At 40.1% G+C, this 18,743-nt stretch overlaps 1 protein-coding gene across 8 annotated transcripts in view; it reads right to left on the bottom strand.

The window, feature by feature from the left end:
* FRY (FRY microtubule binding protein) overlaps positions 1-18,743 on the bottom strand; it is a gene marked incomplete at its 5' end in the record, with an annotated part of 420,839 nt that overhangs the window by 75,776 nt on the left and 326,320 nt on the right. For all 8 annotated transcript variants that reach the window (XM_081286098.1, XM_081286096.1, XM_081286091.1 and 5 more), the window contains 5 exons: positions 567-713; positions 1,228-1,484; positions 8,591-8,762; positions 9,059-9,158; positions 17,227-17,381. In XM_081286098.1, the coding sequence (XP_081142224.1) occupies positions 567-713; positions 1,228-1,484; positions 8,591-8,762; positions 9,059-9,158; positions 17,227-17,381 (831 nt within the window). The remainder of the gene's footprint in view (positions 1-566; positions 714-1,227; positions 1,485-8,590; positions 8,763-9,058; positions 9,159-17,226; positions 17,382-18,743) is intronic.

Genomic DNA, 18,743 nt, shown 5'->3' with positions numbered 1-18,743 from the left:
AGTGTGCTGTTACGAGGCTTATATGAGTCAAACTGCAGGGAGAAATCAACTCTTTTGCAAAAGCAACTGGTATGGAAATGCCGAGTGAGCTTGCATTTTAAAATGCTGTCCTTCTGTTGATCCCATCTCCTTCTGATATAAATAGCAAGTATCAGACAGCTTTACTTGTTTCTCTCTCCTACCACCTGAATTTGAAGAGAAAAACCAGGATTCTCTGTATTTTAATTCTGTTTTGAGAGCACCCAGTGTCTCTCACATGCTGGCACTAATGTCTGTAGAAGGCAGCTTTTGGTAACTGTTAGAAAAATATTTGCTCCTTAATTCACAGGTCTGTGTCCCAAGGCTTAGAGTGAGGGCTTGACAGTTGTCACTGGCACGTGTGGCCTGTGTCTTGGGGGCTAAAGGAACTTTCATGCAGTATCTGGAAGAGCTCTCAGGAGATGAGTGTGACGGGCAAAACTGCACATTTCTATTTTAGTTGGAGCCGGGAGCACATTTTGGCTCGCAAATTGTACACGGAAGCCCCAGCAGCAATGATGCCTCCCGAGAGCCCGAGACACACTTACATAGGGTAGGAGAACCGTGTCACTGCTAACCCCGCACAGGCTGATCAGGAACTGCAGTGTGATCCTCAGGTTGTTGCTCCATTTCTCGTTGTTGGCGAGCGCATTCCAGGCATTTTCCATTTCTGGCCCAGGAACTTCATCTCCGTACTGTAACAAACAAAATAAGAAACAGCCCTCGTGACGTGGGAAGAACATTTGAGGCAAAGTGGTTTTGAAGGTCATGGCCATCTCAAAAATAGTAAGAAAGGGAAACGGCTGTTTATCAGAAAGATGTCATTTGTTTTCCAGGGGAGAGAAATTGATAATGCAGAAATCATTCACCTCCAATACCTATGGACATCAACTTTAAAAAATGTTAGGCTTCTTATTATTTTTTCAATTGCAGTAAAATATAAAGTTTGCCATTATAACCTTGGTTTTTGTGTGTGTGATGCTGGGGACTGAACCCAGGGCTTCCCATATGTTAGGAAAACTCTCTACCACAAAGCTATCTTCCCCTGCCCTCAATGTATCATTTTTATGTGTGGAGTTTAGTGACATCATTTATGCTCTTGTGTGGCCAGCACCACTGTCCATTCCTTCTGTGTGATTTTTAAAGGATAAATAGGTTTGCACAAGGGTTTGCTTTTTCTGAAGATGGAGCCATGTGACTTGAGTTTACCTTGGCTGTCATGTACATGAGGTTATTGAGGACCAGTGATGTGGCTTCTGGAGAGCCCCAGCCATTCCCTTTCAGCCCATGAGGGGCTGTCACTTCTCCTTCTCGGTCCTTGACTTCGTCCTCGGGGCTGCTGGGGCTTGACCCAGGGAGGAGGAGCCTGCTGTCCACCAGCTCGATGTTGTGCAGCCAGGGCAGCAGGTAGGTGAGCATGATCTGACGCCCGTTCGGGTGTGTTGTGGGGAACCGCTGGCTTACCTCTAAAGAGAATTGCGGTGGAGAGCTGTTATGTTATTATTCCACCAAACAAATTAAAATATGAACACCATCTTAATGATTAAACAATGCTTTCCATTTACTGAAAACATGTGCACATACAATAGCTCCCCAACGTGACAAAAATGAAAAAAAAACAACAAAGCTTGTTCTCACACCTGTCATTTCATGTCTGTTGCTCTGTGTGGGAAAGTGGCACTGCACCATGGGGAAAGGACAGGCTTGGTAAAAATGGAGTGAGATGGGAGGCCTCAGGAGTTCAAGAACACTGCTAGTGGAAGAGGGCTTATTTGTCCCTTGGACAAACAAGGGACCTGGAGGCAGAAGGATGTGTATTTGGGTTCTAGTTCCATTGCGTTAATAGCCGCCCGTGACTCTCGGCTAGTAATCCAACCTCTCCGCTCTCCAGTTTACTCATGTGTACAACGGGGCCCCCCTTGCACACACTGGACTGTTGTGAAGACTAGAAGATACACTCATCACATATATAGCCGGCTCAGCACAGTGCCTGACACCAGCAGGCCCCTGACCAGTGGTGATTAGGGTTATTCTGACAGTGATCATTCTCTTTCCAATAACCCAGTGATTTACAAAGTGTCTTCTATGAAACATCAATTGTTAAAAAGTGAGATGTGGACCCCCAAGAGGAAGAAACCCAGCTTGGGGAGTCTACCTGAAAAATGCCCAGAGCATGGAAGGTGTCTGACAAGGGCTGCACTTCACCTTGGGAACAAGGTGCACCAAGGTCAAAAGCTCCTCATCCAGCTGGGCCACTTCCCCATCATTCTCTCTGTTGACATGTCTGCACTGTTTCACTGCTGGCAGCATTTAATGTTATAATCTGAATAAGCAGTCCACAGAGAAAGAAGCACAGCTTTGCGTTTATGTACGAGGCTCCGCTTGTCTCCAAGAAATAGCTTTATCCAAAGGAGGAAGCTGGCAAGCCTGGTCTTGTGCAAGTGCTGTGATCCAGTGTGACACAACCTCGCCAGCAGCGCTCATGACTGCTGAACGGAACGACACAGATGCCAGGAATGACACCAAGATAACACACTAGATCCCTCAAATTGCAACTCTAATTGACTTGGCCCTTTTCCTCCAACTAAAATTATTATTTTCCATTTTGAAGAAGAATAATGTGCCACAATAATCAGACAGCACAAAGCTGCTGTTTTATATGGATTAAAATCTCAAAATGACTGGGTGTGGTGGCGCATGCCTGTAATCCCAGCGGTTCTGGAGGCTGAGGCGGGAGGATGGTGAGTTCAAAGCCAGCCTCAGCAAGGAGGTGCTAAGCAACTCTGTGAGAGCCTGTCTCTAAATAAAATACAAAAATAGGGCTGGGGATGTGGCTCAGTAGTCAAGTGTTCCTGAGTTTCATGTCCAGTACCTACCCCCCCCCCCCGCGCCAAAAAAAATCCAAAACATCCTTAGTTTCAAGCTTAGGTATCACATCTGATGCTATTGACTATGACGATACAGACTTAGAGTCTTATCCAACGAGTGTGTTCCTTTATTCCCATGTACTGGGCATTTTCAAGTATGAGCCTCCATGCTAGGCATGATGGAGATTGCCAAGACTAGAATCATGGTTCCTGATCCCGGGAAGGAGACTCTGATACTATGCCAGCAAGTAACTCTATGGCAAGGGAGAAAGTGACAAATGACTTCAGAAAGGCACTAAACTTTGAGGGTTTAGTGGAGGAAAATGACAGCTGGTTGCAAAGATTCAGGACAGTTTTATGGCAGAACTACTTAAGCTCCACTAGAAAAGACCGGTATTTTGGAGAGGGGAAAAAATCCGATCAGAGAAAAAGTATCATTGAAAAATACATATTTTATTTTTGTATTTGGACTTATTTATTTATAATTTATTTATTTATTTATTGAAGGCCTCCAAGTTGCTGAGGCTGGCCTCAGGAGGCTGGCTTGTGATCCTCCTGCCTCAGCTTCCTGAGTAGCTGGGATTACAGACATGTACCAAGGTGCATAGCAATTAAAAAATATCTATCTTTACACCTATCTTTTTTTAAAATTTATTTTTCAGTTGTAGTTGGACACAATACCTTTATTTTATTTATTTATTTTTATGTGGTGCTGAGGATCGAACCCAGGGCCTTGCACGTGCTAGGTGAGAGCTCTTCCACTGAGCCACAACCCCAGTCCTAAACCGATCTTTTTTACAGGGTATAAAAGTCTACAGACTTTTAGCCGCAAGCATGGCCTTCTAACATAATACATAATCTGCTTATTTATCATCTTTATTGCATTTTGTCTGCAGACACAGAGTCCAAGAGGGTAGGGAAGTCTGCGGTATTCACAGTCTAGATCAGCACCTGGGTTGTAGACAAGTTTTTGAAAAGAAAAAAAAATGCCACAGCCATGGGAACAAGTCCTTAGTTATTCCTCCCAAAACAATCTAAATAAAATGTGTAGTGATGTCAGTGGGATGGTATGCGTGTTTCCCGGCTCCTCTGGGAGGAACCTGGGAGGGGTCTAGCTGCTTATGAATAATTAGGTCACCTGAAATTACAATCAGGACTGCACCACAGGGTTTATAATAGTACTGGGAGTAAAGACAAGAGGAATCTGTTGTGCCCTCTTAGTTTTTTCATGTTATTTTCGAAAATTCTTCATAAATCAAATAGCCAAATTCATGAAGAAAATGTAGGCATGCTGGTCCCTCATTATCTGTCACCGTCTCCTACTTTACCAGCTTCTTCTTCTCATCCTTAACACCCGCCCTCTTGTTACTGCATCCCACCCTGGCTCCAGTCTCTGTTTTCCCTTTTCTCAGCCACACACCACTGCAGTCTGGTTCCTGCTGCCACCTCCCATGGGAACTATCCACAGTTACCAATGAATCATGAAGCCCTGAGGGCTTATCCTTTTTATTTTTTGGTACTGGGAATTGAACCCAGGAACACTTTATCACTGAGCTATAGCCCTAGTTCTTTTTTTAAAAATTTATTTTTCTTTTTGAGACAGGGGCTTGCTAAGTTTTGGAGGCTGGCCTTGAACTTGCCATCCTCCTGCTTCAAGCTTCCTAGTCCCTGAGATTTCAGGTCCGTGCCAGCCTGCCAGACTGAAGATGGCTTTTAGACCTCATCTTCTGTGATCTCTATGCTGTTGGAGGCTGTGGACGGTTCATTCCTTCTTCCTAAATCCTCATTTCTTAGGTTTCCATGAAACTCACCCCCTAGGTATTTTCTGTCTTCTCTGAACTTACCTCCATTCCTCTCTGCCCCTTGCCCAATCTGCAAAAGCCAGGTCCTTCCTTTCACTCCATGCTCTCTCCTTTCCTGATCTCAGCTGTGCTCTTGGCTCCAGCCCTTCTGCCTTCCAAGAGTTACTGGTGCTGCCTTCTCCTGACTCCAACCTGCGCATACCTGGGGACGCCTGGCAGCGGCCTACACCCAACATCCCAGGTTGTACTCATGATCTCTGCCTTGTCCTAAACCTTGAGACCCTCCCGTACTGGCTCCCTGGGAGGGTGGGCACAGGCCTCATGCCAGGCTCTCCCTGCACTCTCACGGGCCTGTCTTAGCTCAGGCCCTTACATGTTTCATTTCCTCCTAGGGTGACTGGCATCATTTCTGATTGGACGCTTTCTAATCCACCCTCCACACCACAGCTTGTCTTTCTGAAACGCATGCTGATCTTGTCAAGCCCTCTTCTTGTTTGAAACTCATCAGTGGCTTTCAGAACCTGAGCAGCTGGCTTGGATGCCCTCTCTGTTCAAAGGGCTCTGGGGGAGTCCAGAGAAGGTGGGCCTTCAAACTCCTCAGCGGATAATATAAAGCCTTTGAGGACTTGGCTCCTGCCTCCTCCTCTGCCTAAGGCCGTGTCTAGCTTTTTCCCTTTTCTGCACATTGTTAGCCACACTGACCTCTACATGACCTCCCAAATGCATCACGCTGTCTTATTGCTGTAAGCCAAACCATACACTGTTCGTCTCTGTGGTGCCCATCGACTACTGTCTGCTTTGCACAGTTCTTTCAAACTGAAGCTCAGACATCTGCGCCTCTGGGAAGTCTTTCCTGATACTGCTGGCCCGACCACTGATGCCTCCCACAGCTTCCACCTCCACCTCAGACATTGAGCATACTCTTGAATAAGCCTGCATTTGCCACACCGTGTCATAATCACGACTGCACGTCTATCTTTATTACTAGACTGCACTTTCCATGGGAGAGACTGCTTTATGTTCCTCTGTAATCCCAGGACCCAGACAAGAGTGCACACAGCACACAGGCCAGGCATTGCTCCAATCCTGGCTGCAGTGGATCAAAATAAACTGTAGTTTTCTGACAAGAGAGTTTATTTACTAGATAAATTTAGTAGGCTTAGTAAGTTTTTGTTGAGTCTTCCACTGTTTCAGGTACTAGACAAGGTGTGACTAACTCTACCTCAAGGAAATGATGGTGAGGCGTGCACTGAAGAGGTAGATTATAAGTTAGGTTTTAAGGAATTCTGGAAGTTAGGGAGAGAGGGAGGATGCCCATTCTATTCTTAGAGAAGGAAAAAGCATACGTAGAAGCAAGGACTTCAGAGAGGGCCTGACGTGTTGGTCAAAGGTGAAGTGAGAGTAGATGCGTTCTTGGACGGAAAGGTGAAAAGCAAGTGTTAGGAGAAGGTGGTTTTCTAAAATAGCGATTTATAGCCCTGACTTTGGAGGAAGACAGAACTAGATTTAATTATGTGTTGGCAATTTTCTACCTATATCATCCTGAGCAAATTATTTTAATCTCTTTTTAAAAATATTTATTCTGTAGTTGTAGTTGGACACATACCTTTATTTTATTTATTTATATGTGGTGCAGAGGATAGAACCCAGAGCCTCGCATGTGCTAGGCAAGCGCTCTACCCCGGAGCCCCAGCCCCAGCCCTATTTTAATCTTTTTTTTTTTTAATTTTAATATTTTATTTTTTAGTTTTCGGAGGACACAACATCTTTGTTTGTAATGTGGTGCTGAGGATTGAACCCGGGCTGCAGGCATGCCAGGCGAGCGCATTACCGTTTGAGCCACATCTCCAGCCCGGTATTTTAATCTTTTAAGTATTAGTTTTCCCCTGTAAAACAAGAATGATGATAGTGGTGGTGGGGGGTGACAATGCCAGCTAGGGCTAGGCCAGTTACCTGGTTTTCATTAGCTTATTTTAAACCGCACACCCTACCATGTAGTTCTTAGTATTTCAGATAAGGAAGCAGAGTTTAGAGGTTCTGTGACTTGCCCAAGGCCAACTAGCTAGGGAATGGCAGGGCCAGGGGATCCAACTCCAGAGCCTCTGTTTAACTACTCCATTACACTAGTGGTTGTAAAGATGAAGTGATAAATACAGTGCCTAGGACACAGCCTGGCACAGGTTCACCGTTCAACAGATGGAAACGGTCTCTTACAGCAACTATCTTTAGGACGACTGGGCAGAGAAGTGTGAGTTGAGAAATGCTGTATAAATCTAGATTCGCATAGTGGAGCATGAAGGAGGCGCTGGACCCGGGGGTGTAGAGTGAGGAGAGGACCGAGGAGGGGCTGCACCAAGGCAGTGGAGATGCAGGTGTAAAAGAAGGATGAATGTGAGCGTTGCCTCTCGTCAAGGTGTCACGTGAGCTTAGGCAAAAAGTGAACTGGCAAATGCAATTCTTGAACTCTCATAAAAGTTATTTGTGAAGATTGCTTATAAAAATGTGCCCAAAGTCAAAGGAACTGAACAGAAGAAATACAAATGGTCAAAAAATATATGAAAAGATATCCAACATCTCTAGCAATTAGAGAAATGCAAATTAAAACTAGACTGAGATTCCATCTCACTTCAGTTAGAATGGCAATTATAAAGAATACAAGCAACAATAAATGTTGGGGAGGATGTGGGGAGAAAGGTACTCTCATACAATGCTGGTGGGACTGCAAACTGATGCAACTCTGTGGAAAGTAGCATGGAGATTCCTTAGAAAACTTGGAATAGAACTACCATTTGACTCAGCTATATCACTCCTCAGTCTCTACCCAAAAGACTCAAAAAGAGCCACATCCATGTACACAGCAGCTCAACTCACAATAGCCAAGCTATGGAAACAACCTAGTTATCCTCCAATGAATGAATGTGAAATTATTGCATGTGTCAGTGAATGGATGGAACTAGAGAATATCATGCTAAGTGAAATAAGCCAATGCCCTAAAACTAAAGCCCAAATGTTCTCCCTGATTTGTGGATGCTAACCCAAAACAAGGGAGGCTGGGGAGGGGAAGAATAGAAATAGACTGGACTAGACAAAGGGTAACAGAGGGACAAGAGTGGGCAGGGGAATAGAAAAGATATTAGAATTAATTGGTCATAACTTTCCTAGCCTTGTGTTTGTATACATGGCTAGGGTAACTCCACATCACGTACAACGACAAGAGCAGAAACCTAATTGAATAAGTTATACTTTATATATGTATATTCTGCCAAAATACATTCTAGTGTCATATGTAACTTTAAAAAAGTGCCAAAAATTAAACTCTCAACTTAAAAAAAATATACATATATATATATATATATGCAAATATATATATATATATATATATTTAGTTGTAGTTGGACACAATACCTTTATGTATTTATTTATTTTTTAATGTGGTGCTGAGGATCGAACCCAGTGCTGCACATGTGCTAGATGAGTGCTCTACCAAGCTGAGCCACAACCCTAGCCCCTCAACTTTTGAATGTAGAACATGCTAGCTTCAAAACACCACCACTATCACTACTACCAACAAACATCTCACAGCAATTAAAAGTGACTGTAGGTATTATACGTTATACTGCCTATATTTAATTTCTTTGGGAAATGCACATATATAATGCATGTAGAAGTTTTTTAAAAACAATCTGAGCATCTTTGCATTTGTCATGTGTGTACATTTATAACTATATTGTTTTACAGATAATTATGTTTAAAAAATTCTAGAATTTATTTTTATATATAGCTGGATTTGGCCTAAAGCAATTCTGATCTACAAATTTAGCATCAATAATATTGATGATAAAATTACCCTAGAATTAGAACAGAAGAAAGGATCACATGTCACTCTAGACTGTTGCACAGTACCTGAGAACAGTGGAAGAGTGAGCTCGGGGTACATCCTGGCCAGTTCGGAGGACAGGAGGGTGAGTGACACACTGTATAGGGGGGGCAATGGTCCGTGCGTTCCGTACAGAATACTGCCGGGTCTTTGTTCAGAGACTTTCTTAGAGTATACAAAAAGCTTTGCTTCAAGAATCTATAAAAAGAAAGTTTAAGAAACAGTATGAGAAAAGCATTAGCTGGACATCTCAGGAGCATTTAATAAAAGTTGTAACAACTGACTAATGCCTATCTGAAGACAGGATTAAAGGTGAAGCTATCAGTTAATTATGATGTTTACATAACATTATATATATATATATATATATATATATATATATATGTATATATATATATATATTTTCACTCTTTACATCCACCAGTGATTCACAGAAACAAACATGTTCTATCCTCAAGGATAAAAATTTTCTATGCCAGAAAAATGATACGTGCCTGCATGAGCTGCATGGAGATTTCATAAATCTCTCTGTTGGTGTCAGAAGCCTTGAATAGAACGAGGTTTAACAATGTCACTATGTCGAAGGGATAGTTCCTAAAAACAAGAACACAGCATAGTCTGTAAGGCAGCCTGGCTAGAAATCCTGATAGTTCATTCTCTCTCACAATTTTACATGCCACACTGGCTTGAATCACGTGTACTGACACTCCTTGCCCCTTTGGCTGGTTTCAGCCTCCTCCTTTTGCCATGTATTAGTCAATGAAGGAAAATGATTCTTCCTGTTCAAAGTGGAACGTTGTGACACCAGGACAAAGCACACAGAACTCTATCTGATGCAGATACACTTTAATGAAAACCAAACATAATGGAAAGGACAGAAGAGGTCATGTGTACTAAATTTCTCAATAGCCCGTTGAATTAAGATTTTCATTTGATCCATCTAATCCAAATAATGATTAGGAGCAATGTGCAAAGCACTGATAATTAGGAAGCTAGAGCTGCTGGACTGCAGCTTAATTGGGAGGACAAACCGTACAGTGTGGTTCTAATGAGCGCCATGGTGGCGGAACCCACCGCATGTTACAAGAATCCCGATGAGGAACACCTACGTCCGCTATGGGTTGGGAAAGGCTTTTCTGAGGTGGAAACAAGGAAGCCACGTGTTGAAGCACCTCAAGACACCGGTCCACGGAAGAGATGGAACTAGGCAGAGAAAAAAGCATTTTGAAGGATCACAAGAATGAAACAGCAAGACCCCTTCTGTAAGGGGAAAGAATCTATGTGTCGTGGATTGAACAAAGAAATTAAGTAGAGGAAAAGGAGGGGATGAGGCTAGGGCAGCAGGTAGGTGCCAAAGATGACCAGCCAACTTTACCCTAAAAGGTGAAGAGCATCACCACAGGATTCACAGTTAGGGAGGGAGGGAACGATGCTCATTTATAAAAAAAAAAAAAATCACCCTGGATGTTTTGTGAAGCATGGAGTTTAGGGCCACGAGTGGAAGCTGTTCTGAGAATCCACAAAAGAATGATGAGGGGTGGAACTGGGGCAGGGACAGTAGAGCCAGGAAAGGGTTACATCCAAAAAACACTAAGGAGACAACATCAGGACGATCTGGCAATTGTACCTGTGGGGTGGGAGCTGGGGGGAATAGGAGCACAGAGAACAGGTGATGGGCGATCATCAGTATAAACAAGCAGGATGTGGAAATCAAATCCGTTTTCTCTTTGCTACATAGTGTTATTTAAGATGGCATCTTTTCCCTATATATATTGCCTTAGTTTATTGTGGAAAAGAGGTTATAAATAGAAAATTCCCAGTAAGTTGAAAAATTAGTGACTAGAATGTAGTCTCTATCAAAAGGTGGGTGACTGGTATTTATTTTGGGGCAACCTTCAGAAAGCAAAAGAGAGTCAGGAAGTGAAAAGCATGACTGTTTTTCCTGTGGGCTCCTTTTTTGAATCTATATAATTACACTGTCTTAGAAGTTCTGGTTAGAGAAATCGGCCTTTTAGAAGACCTAGTTCCACTCTGGAGGAATCCCATTTTACAACATCTTCAATAAGAATTTACAGTGAGAATTGGTTAAGCACATGAAAAAGGTTCTGAATATATTTTTCTTCTAAATAATTCAAGTAACACAAAGGACTGAGGGATCCTGTCTGAAGATGGTGCACTTGCACGGCTGGCAAGTTGGTGCTGGCTTTAGATAGGTGGATAAAATAAAATACAGAAATAAATCTATCTCTTCCTTCTCCTCTGCCCCCTGCTGTTCCTACATCAGAGACAATTACTGTTAATGTTTTGACTCCTTTCTAGTTATATACATACATATATATATATATATATATATATTACACACACAAATGTATACATTGAAATATCCCTAGTGCACAGCATTTTAAACATGAATGTGAATATGCTGCTATATTTTTGATGGTCTGTTTTGTCACTGAATTATGGTTCACTTAAGTCTTAACAGCTGCATAGTGTTACCCAGTACAGAGATACCATAAGTACCCATTGTCACAGTGGATGCTGTGCTGAGTATCATTTTAGGCTGAGGCACTCCATCTTCCACCAAAGAGTTGGCAGCCGATATTCTTGAGCTGAATTATTCTCTGAACACTGCTCTCAGCCCAGGAGATTTTCCTAGGCCAAGGTCATGCCTGCTACCCAGCAGCAGTCCCTGTGGTTCTCAACTCTGCTAAGTCCTATGTCCTTCACTTCCCCATAGTCATGGGTCCTAAGGGCACCTTTATTAAAATCTCCACCACTAAGAACCGAATTCCCATTTCAGAATCTCTTTCCTGGGGAATCTCATCTCTGATAATGACAGACATTAAATCTCTTTTCAATTTTCCATTATTATAGTACCACAAATACCCAATGTGCAAATATTTCTTTGAAAAAGATTTCTAGAAGAGGTCATGGAGGACCAAAGGGCACATTTAAATTTTTGGCAGATGCCGATATATCCTGTCTTTCAAAAATAATTACTTTAAAACAAGTATTTTTCTAGAACTTTTTTTTTTTTTTTTGGTATTGGGATGCTACACATGCATTCTTTCCTCTATATCCCCAGCCCGTTTGATCTTTAAATGAACACAGCATAAAACTGATGTGTCTAATGGGAACCAGGGGAAGGCTCACAGATGTGGAGTGAGAATGGACAGGGGTGGTAAGAATGATGAACAGTGCCTAATGTTTATGTCATGATATGCTGCTTACTTTGTGCCAGGTACTGGGCCATGGCTTTGACCTAGCTTGTTATTTGATCTTCACAAAAAGCTTGAAAGGCTTAAAGAAGTTAAATACTTGCCTGAGGTCATGGAGAGTCCCTTACTTCTGAGCTCTCCGTGAGTTCAAATATGTTTGACTCTAAAGAATTCCAGCATTATTGGCCTCCTAGACTGCTGGCAATAGTGCACTCCATAGGCGGACTAATTGGAATTCTTATAAACTGCAGCATCTGGAGACACACCTTTCTCACTGTGGAAGCAGAAAGGAAACTCCCTCCAAGTCCCCCAGCAGTAGACCCATGTCACCTATAGCTCTGCCTTGCAACACTGAGATTCCACACAAAAATATTGATATATCAAGAAGCACAGGGAAGTACTGTTGGGTCACTGGGGATTTAGAGGCAGGAAGGAGGTAGACAAAGCCTCCCTCTTATGCAGGGCCATGCACTTGACATATAATTAGGGCACTCACTGAGTTGCTTAAGACAGACATATGGAATTCATGCAGAAAAACACTGAAAGGAATAATAGATTCAAGAAATGGAAGAAACCCAGAGAAGGAATACATCAGAAAGATTTCAAAGAGCAAACAGGCACAATAAAACATCTATACCTATTGGTTTAAAATAAGTTTAGAAATGGAATCTTCTATGTTCAGTATTAGTTATTCAACATGGTCAGAGGGTAAAATAAATAAACAGCTGTGATTATATGGGATACAAATAGATGATAAAATTAAAGTAAAAGGTATATATGAGGAAAGAAGTTAAACGAGATATAAAACTATGTAGATAAAAGAAATTTTGAAAAATTTGGGTAATGCCAACTGGTTTGGCCATTTAGAACTATGTAGCAAAGCTCAGGATGGCTTTGAGGCATTCTGAAGAGAAACAGAGATAACTAGTTGGTAGAGGGGATCCCTTCTCACTTTGCTCCTCTAACAGCCAGTGACTAATAACAGTGTTGATAGAGTGCTTCCTATGTGCAAGGCTTGAGACCAAGAGATCAGATTTTATATAATTCTTACTCTATTATCACTCCTATTTCATAAACGAGTAAGCATTTATAGTAGCTTGCTCAAGTGCACACAGCATGATTAGAGGCAGAGGGAGGATTTGAATCCAAGATAGTTTTGATTTATTTTATTTTATTTTTTTATTGGTTGTTCACAACATTACAAAGCTCTTGACATATCATATTTCATACATTAGATTGAAGTGGGTTATGAACTCCCAATTTTACCCCAAATGCAGATTGCAGAATCACGTTGGTTATACATCCACATTTTTACATACTGCCATATTAGTGACTGTTGTATTCTGCTACCTTTCCTATCCCCTGCTATCCCCCTCCCCTTCCCTCACATCTTCTCTCTCTACCCCATCTACTGTAATTCATTTCTCTTCTTGTTAATTTTCCCATTCCCCTCACAACCTCTTATATGTAATTTTGTATAGCAATGAGGGTCTCCCTTCATTTCCATGCAATTTCCCTTTTCTCTCTCTTTCCCTCCCATCTCATGTCTCTGCTTAAAGTTAATCTTTTCTTCCTGCTCTTCCTCCCTACTCTGTTCATAGTTGCTCTCATTATATCAAAGAAGACATTTGGTATTTGTTTTTTAGGGATTGGCTAGCTTCACTAAGCATAATCTGCTCTAGTGCCATCCATTTCCCTGCAAATTCTATGATAGTTTTGAGAGCTGGAAACTCTGTGCTCTCCTGAAATACTCCAGCTGGCAGACCTAGCCAAATGAGGCTACTCATCATTTGTTAGAAGTGTGATTGGCATTTGTGAATCATAAGCTGAACTTGTTTTCTTTTTCTTTCTTTTTCTTTTAGTTGTAGTTGGACACAACAGCTTTGTTTCACTAGTTGCTTATTTTTGTATGTGGTGCTGAGGATCGAACCCAGGATCTCGAACGTGCGAGGCGAGCGCTGTACCACTGAGCCACAACCCCAGCCCCACTTGTATTCTTTTTAATAGATAGACGTTATTCCCTTAAGAAATGGGCATTTGTTTTTTAGAATTCAAGTTTTCTAGGTTCAATTAAAATTAGGAAAGAATTAAAGATAAGGCAAAACAATGACAAAATGGAGCCCAGATTATGTTGGAGGACCAAAATAAGAACATCGGAATTCTCAAGTAGTGGCATGTGAAGAGCGAACCCTGATGAGTTAAGCCACAACTGGAAATGGCCTGTGCCCACGTAGAGCAGTGTGTTCACCTTGACCCACAACCACAGAAAGCCTTTTGGTCATGCACACGTTTCCCATCTGTTGCACACTGGTCTCATTTGCACTTGAGGGGAAAATTAATAAGTCCGTGCACAGAAGCTAACGAGTTATTGGAATTAAAACTGCCTGACAGGTCAGCTATTTTCTTTTGTGCTAAATTATAGTACTAAGCTGCACTTCATAGCTTAATCAAATATTCACACATATTTTGGAAAAAATTCTTCAGAATTCATATTGTCACTTCTACTATCATGTTTGTCTTCACTTCTCCTGGTCCTATTTTCAATATCGCCAGAGTCATAGCACAGCACAGCTTTACTGTTTTTTTTTTTTAATTTTTTTTTTTAGTTATACATGGACACAATGTCTTTATTTTATTTATTTTTATGTGGTGCTGAGGATCGAACCCAGTGCCTCACACATTCGAGGCAAGCGCTCTGCCACTGAGCCCCAGCCCCAGCCCACAGCTTTACTGTTTTGACTGGAGACCGTAATTTCACAGTGGACACACAAACACATACACACCTACTTCTACTTCTAGTAAAGAAACCAAAACGAACAATGTGGAGAACTCATTTCCCACTCATTATCACAGCTAATGAATACAGGCATTGATAAATTTAACTATGCAAAATGGCTAATTTCCTCTTCAAAAACTCAAGGTAGAAAACTGAAGCTAACAAGAGGATTTAAAAAAAAAAATTCAGTCTTTTAGGTATTTTAAAGTCAGTCATTATTCAGCCATAGAAAAGAATGAAATTATGGCATTTGATGGTAAATGGATGGAACTGGAGACCATCATGCTAAGTGAAATAAGCCAGACCCCAAAAGTCAAAGGTCTCATGTTTCCCCTGATATGAGGAAACTAGTCCAAAATAAGGTGGGGGAGAGAGAGAGGAAGGGGAGGGAGGAGGGACAGTGTGAGGAAGAACAGTGGAAAGACTCTGAGCTAACTTTCCTATGTACATACATGAATACACCACAGTGAATCTCACCATTGTGTAAAGACATTAATAAAAACCCCTATAAGTGAATAGCAGAAAGATCAGCGGGAAGGGAACGGGGTGGGGGGGGGGAGAAGAAGAGGTACAGGAAACTGAATTAGAACCAATTATATTCCATGCTTTTATAATTATGTCAAAATAAATCCTGATGTTATACATAATTAAAAAGAATCAATAAAAAGAAAAAAAACACTGAACCTTAATAAATGAAACTTCAATATTCTTGTAAAAATCAATCTGGCCTATGATCATCCTCAGTGGAAGAGGAGGGAGTAATTATTTATTTTACAAGGATACTTTTCTTTAGAAGATGACATGTAGGAGTTACTACACAGAGAACTTGAGAAATTTAAAATATGACTCAGTTTGTATAAGACTTCTTGGGAACATACTTCATAAGATAAGGCAAATAGCTTATCTCAGAAGCAAACTTAGAGAAACAAAGCAAAAGCTGGAAACACCAGAACTGCTCTTGAAAAGAAAGAAATGCTGAAAACATGAGCACAAAGATTGCTTCAGCCCCTCTGGAGCCTGTCTAGACTACCAGGCGAATTTATGGAGAAAGAATGAATTTACAAAGGGACGAGAGCCAGCTCCTTAAATTCTGAAACTGTCTTGTGGTCTGAATGGTCTGAGAGACAAAACAGTTGAGGAGGATGTCTTCAAACATCTACCAGTAACACAGGGTTTTATGAGCCAATAACCAGGAGTATTGCTGAAGTTGAGACTATTTTGATAAATGCATGAAGCATTGCTTTGTGTCCCCTAAGAAAAAAATACCTAGATTTAGAGGCATGTGGTGTGGTATTTTTGAGATGGCTTTGCAGTGAAATAAATTTGACTTATGATAGTTCATATCAAGACTGTTGGGAAAATGGCAGTGAAGAGAGGAAACCTGTTACTTTTTTTCCTTCTTTTAATCAAAGAGTTCTCAGTCTCAGATTGAAGTACAATTTTAAAAAATCTGAGAATCATGTAAATAAAACTTTACTTTTAGAACCCTGAAATATCTAAAAAAAAAAAACACGCTAAAGAATTTTTTTTGTAACAATGTTATTTTGGCAATGTCTAGTAGATATAATTTTCTAGTAATTCTTATATCAAGAAATAAAATTTGATAGGAAATCAGACAGTGGAGGTTATTGTCACATGCTATACGTTTTATGGAGGATAATATATGTATATATAATAATAATTCTGCTACTCAGATTATGGACAGTAAAATCTTTAGACATGAAAAGTTATCTATTTTTTTTAAAGAAAAAGAATTTTAAGAGAAATCTGTCTCTTTAAATATCATGCTCATTTTGGGTTCATTGAAAGTAGATGTCTTCTAAAATACTGTTCTTATTAATTTAGATCCATAATAGGTTGAAATTTAAAGCTAATTCACTTTTATTCCCTTGATCCATTAGTTCAAGATGGCTATTTAAAATGCAAAATTTAATTTAAAAAAGAAAATTGATGTTCTACGTGAGTCTTTTCAAAAATAAACTTGAATTGCATTCTCTTAAATTTTCTAAGATACAAATTCTTCCTTAGGGATTTGTGATCTGGAGGCTCTTTATTAACCCTTTCATCTCAGCTATAAAATTATTTTCCTCAATGAATTGTAGTGCTGAAGAACTTCATTAAATGACTCATTTATATAACAAAGGCTACTGTTTTAGTCTTAGGGCTGGGGTGTAACTCAAAGGTAGAGTGTATTCTTGGCTTGAGTCTAGGGTGTCACAGGTCCTTCTGTCATTTCCTGAACCCTTATCCTGGCCCTATTTCTGAAGAAGATTTCAATATCTTAGGTTGCTTCCTGGGTTTGATTTGGTCTACAGATGGCTGAAGAGCTGACAGTTCATACCTGTCATAGACATTTCTAGACATTCCTTTAACTCCTTAAATGTATCTTTATCATTTTCAAATTCAGCTCTCATATCACTGTGAATTTGTGAACAATTCAAAAGGATACTATAACAACAAATCAGTCTCCTGATCAAATGAGAGAAATCAATGTAACTTCAATTTTAAAGGGGGTAGTTTATCTGCTGGGGACAAGTAGGGCACTTTGTATTCTCATAGGATTTTCTCTACTCAGATAATTGCAAAGCAGTCAGCTCTCAATCATTCATATTGTGAACAGCAACTTTTACTATACTTGCCACCAGCCTCTAATTACAAAAATTCATACCTGCTTCCACATACAGTTGCTATGGCTTTGAAGCAGCCGGATGCAAGTTGGTAGGAACCTGTGTAGCATCGGTCAATGGCCCAATTAAAAAGGTTTATTTGATCAGGATTAAGTTCCAATAGCAAGACAACAACTTCACAGCCAAGTTGATGAACCTGAATACACAGAACAAAGCAATTACTCATACTTAATGCAAGAAGGTTCTAAGAAAGACACAAGATTAAGGTTAGCCAGTATAAATTGGGTAAAACAAAAGTGAAGACAGAGCATTCATTTTGTTTAATTTTCATGCCACATATTCTTCTCTAAGAGGATCTTATGTTGTAAACAGAACTGACACGTAATAAATTAAATTAACTCTAAATTTAACTCTAGGGAAATCTGTTATGTAGGATACACTCATTCTAAAATTTTTAACCCTGAAAAGGTTATGTTATTGGTAATGTTTCTTTTTTGCATTTAAGATATTTCTGAGAAATATATTCATTTGGTTTAAATCAAATACAAAAATAGATAATCTTCATGTATATGAAGTCTTTTAAGGAAAAAAATCAGAATATGATTATGAGTCTTGATTATAAAATATACGTGTGAAGCTCAGCTACCAATCTTTCAAATAGGATTATAATCTCTTGGGCTGGGGATGTGGCTCAAGCGGTAGCGTGCTCGCCTGGCATGTGTGCGGCCCGGGTTCGATCCTCAGCACCACATACAAACAAAGATGTTGTGTCTGCCGAAAACTAAAAAAATAAATAAATAAATAATTAAAAAAAGACCAAAATCTAAAGCAAAGTTATGCTTAAAAAAAAGGATTATACTCTCTTAGTGGGAATAAGTCAAAAGATATACTATAGAACGCCAATTAATAGTAATAGACTATATTCTTGAAAATTGCTGAGTGCATATTAAGTTTTCTCATGCTCCAAATGATAACTATATGAGCGAATGCATAGGAACTAGATTTAAACATTACAGAATATATATACGTAAATCATGTGCATATTGCATATTTAAAAATATGTTGTATATGATAAATACAATTTTATATATTGATTAAAGTATAAATTTGAGAAAAAAGAAATATAATCTCAATAGATTCATTGTAATCAGAGGCTTTCATATGGAAAAATACTACACTGGATAGAGCACTTCATTGAAAATTCCTGAAGCTACTGTCAAAATATTGGAAGGTCAGTGAACACGCACGTTCATCCAAGAGAAGCCTGGTGCCTCAAGGCTATATCCCCCTCATAAAATAACATCTTCCCATCTTTTCTTGAAATTATCCAGTCTCCTTGGCAGTTGTAACCATGTGGAAATCAAACAATCTGGCTTGTTTGTTTACTTGCAAGGTCTGGGTCCAGATGGGAATGATATTCTAATTGGATGGACAAGCAACTCCAACCTAGCTGTCCCCATCTCCCTTATATAATTTGCAACAGATAAAAGCTGATGATACTACTGCAAAGGATCTGAAGATAACTTTTCATTAAAAAGTTAAGTTTGACTTGAGAGAA

The sequence above is a fragment of the Spermophilus citellus genome, assembly GCF_964194105.1.
Source record: "Spermophilus citellus genome assembly, chromosome: 1".
NCBI classification, from domain to species: Eukaryota; Metazoa; Chordata; class Mammalia; order Rodentia; family Sciuridae; genus Spermophilus; species Spermophilus citellus.
Note: the sequence above shows the minus strand (reverse complement) of the source record. Positions and strands in the feature narration are given on the sequence as shown.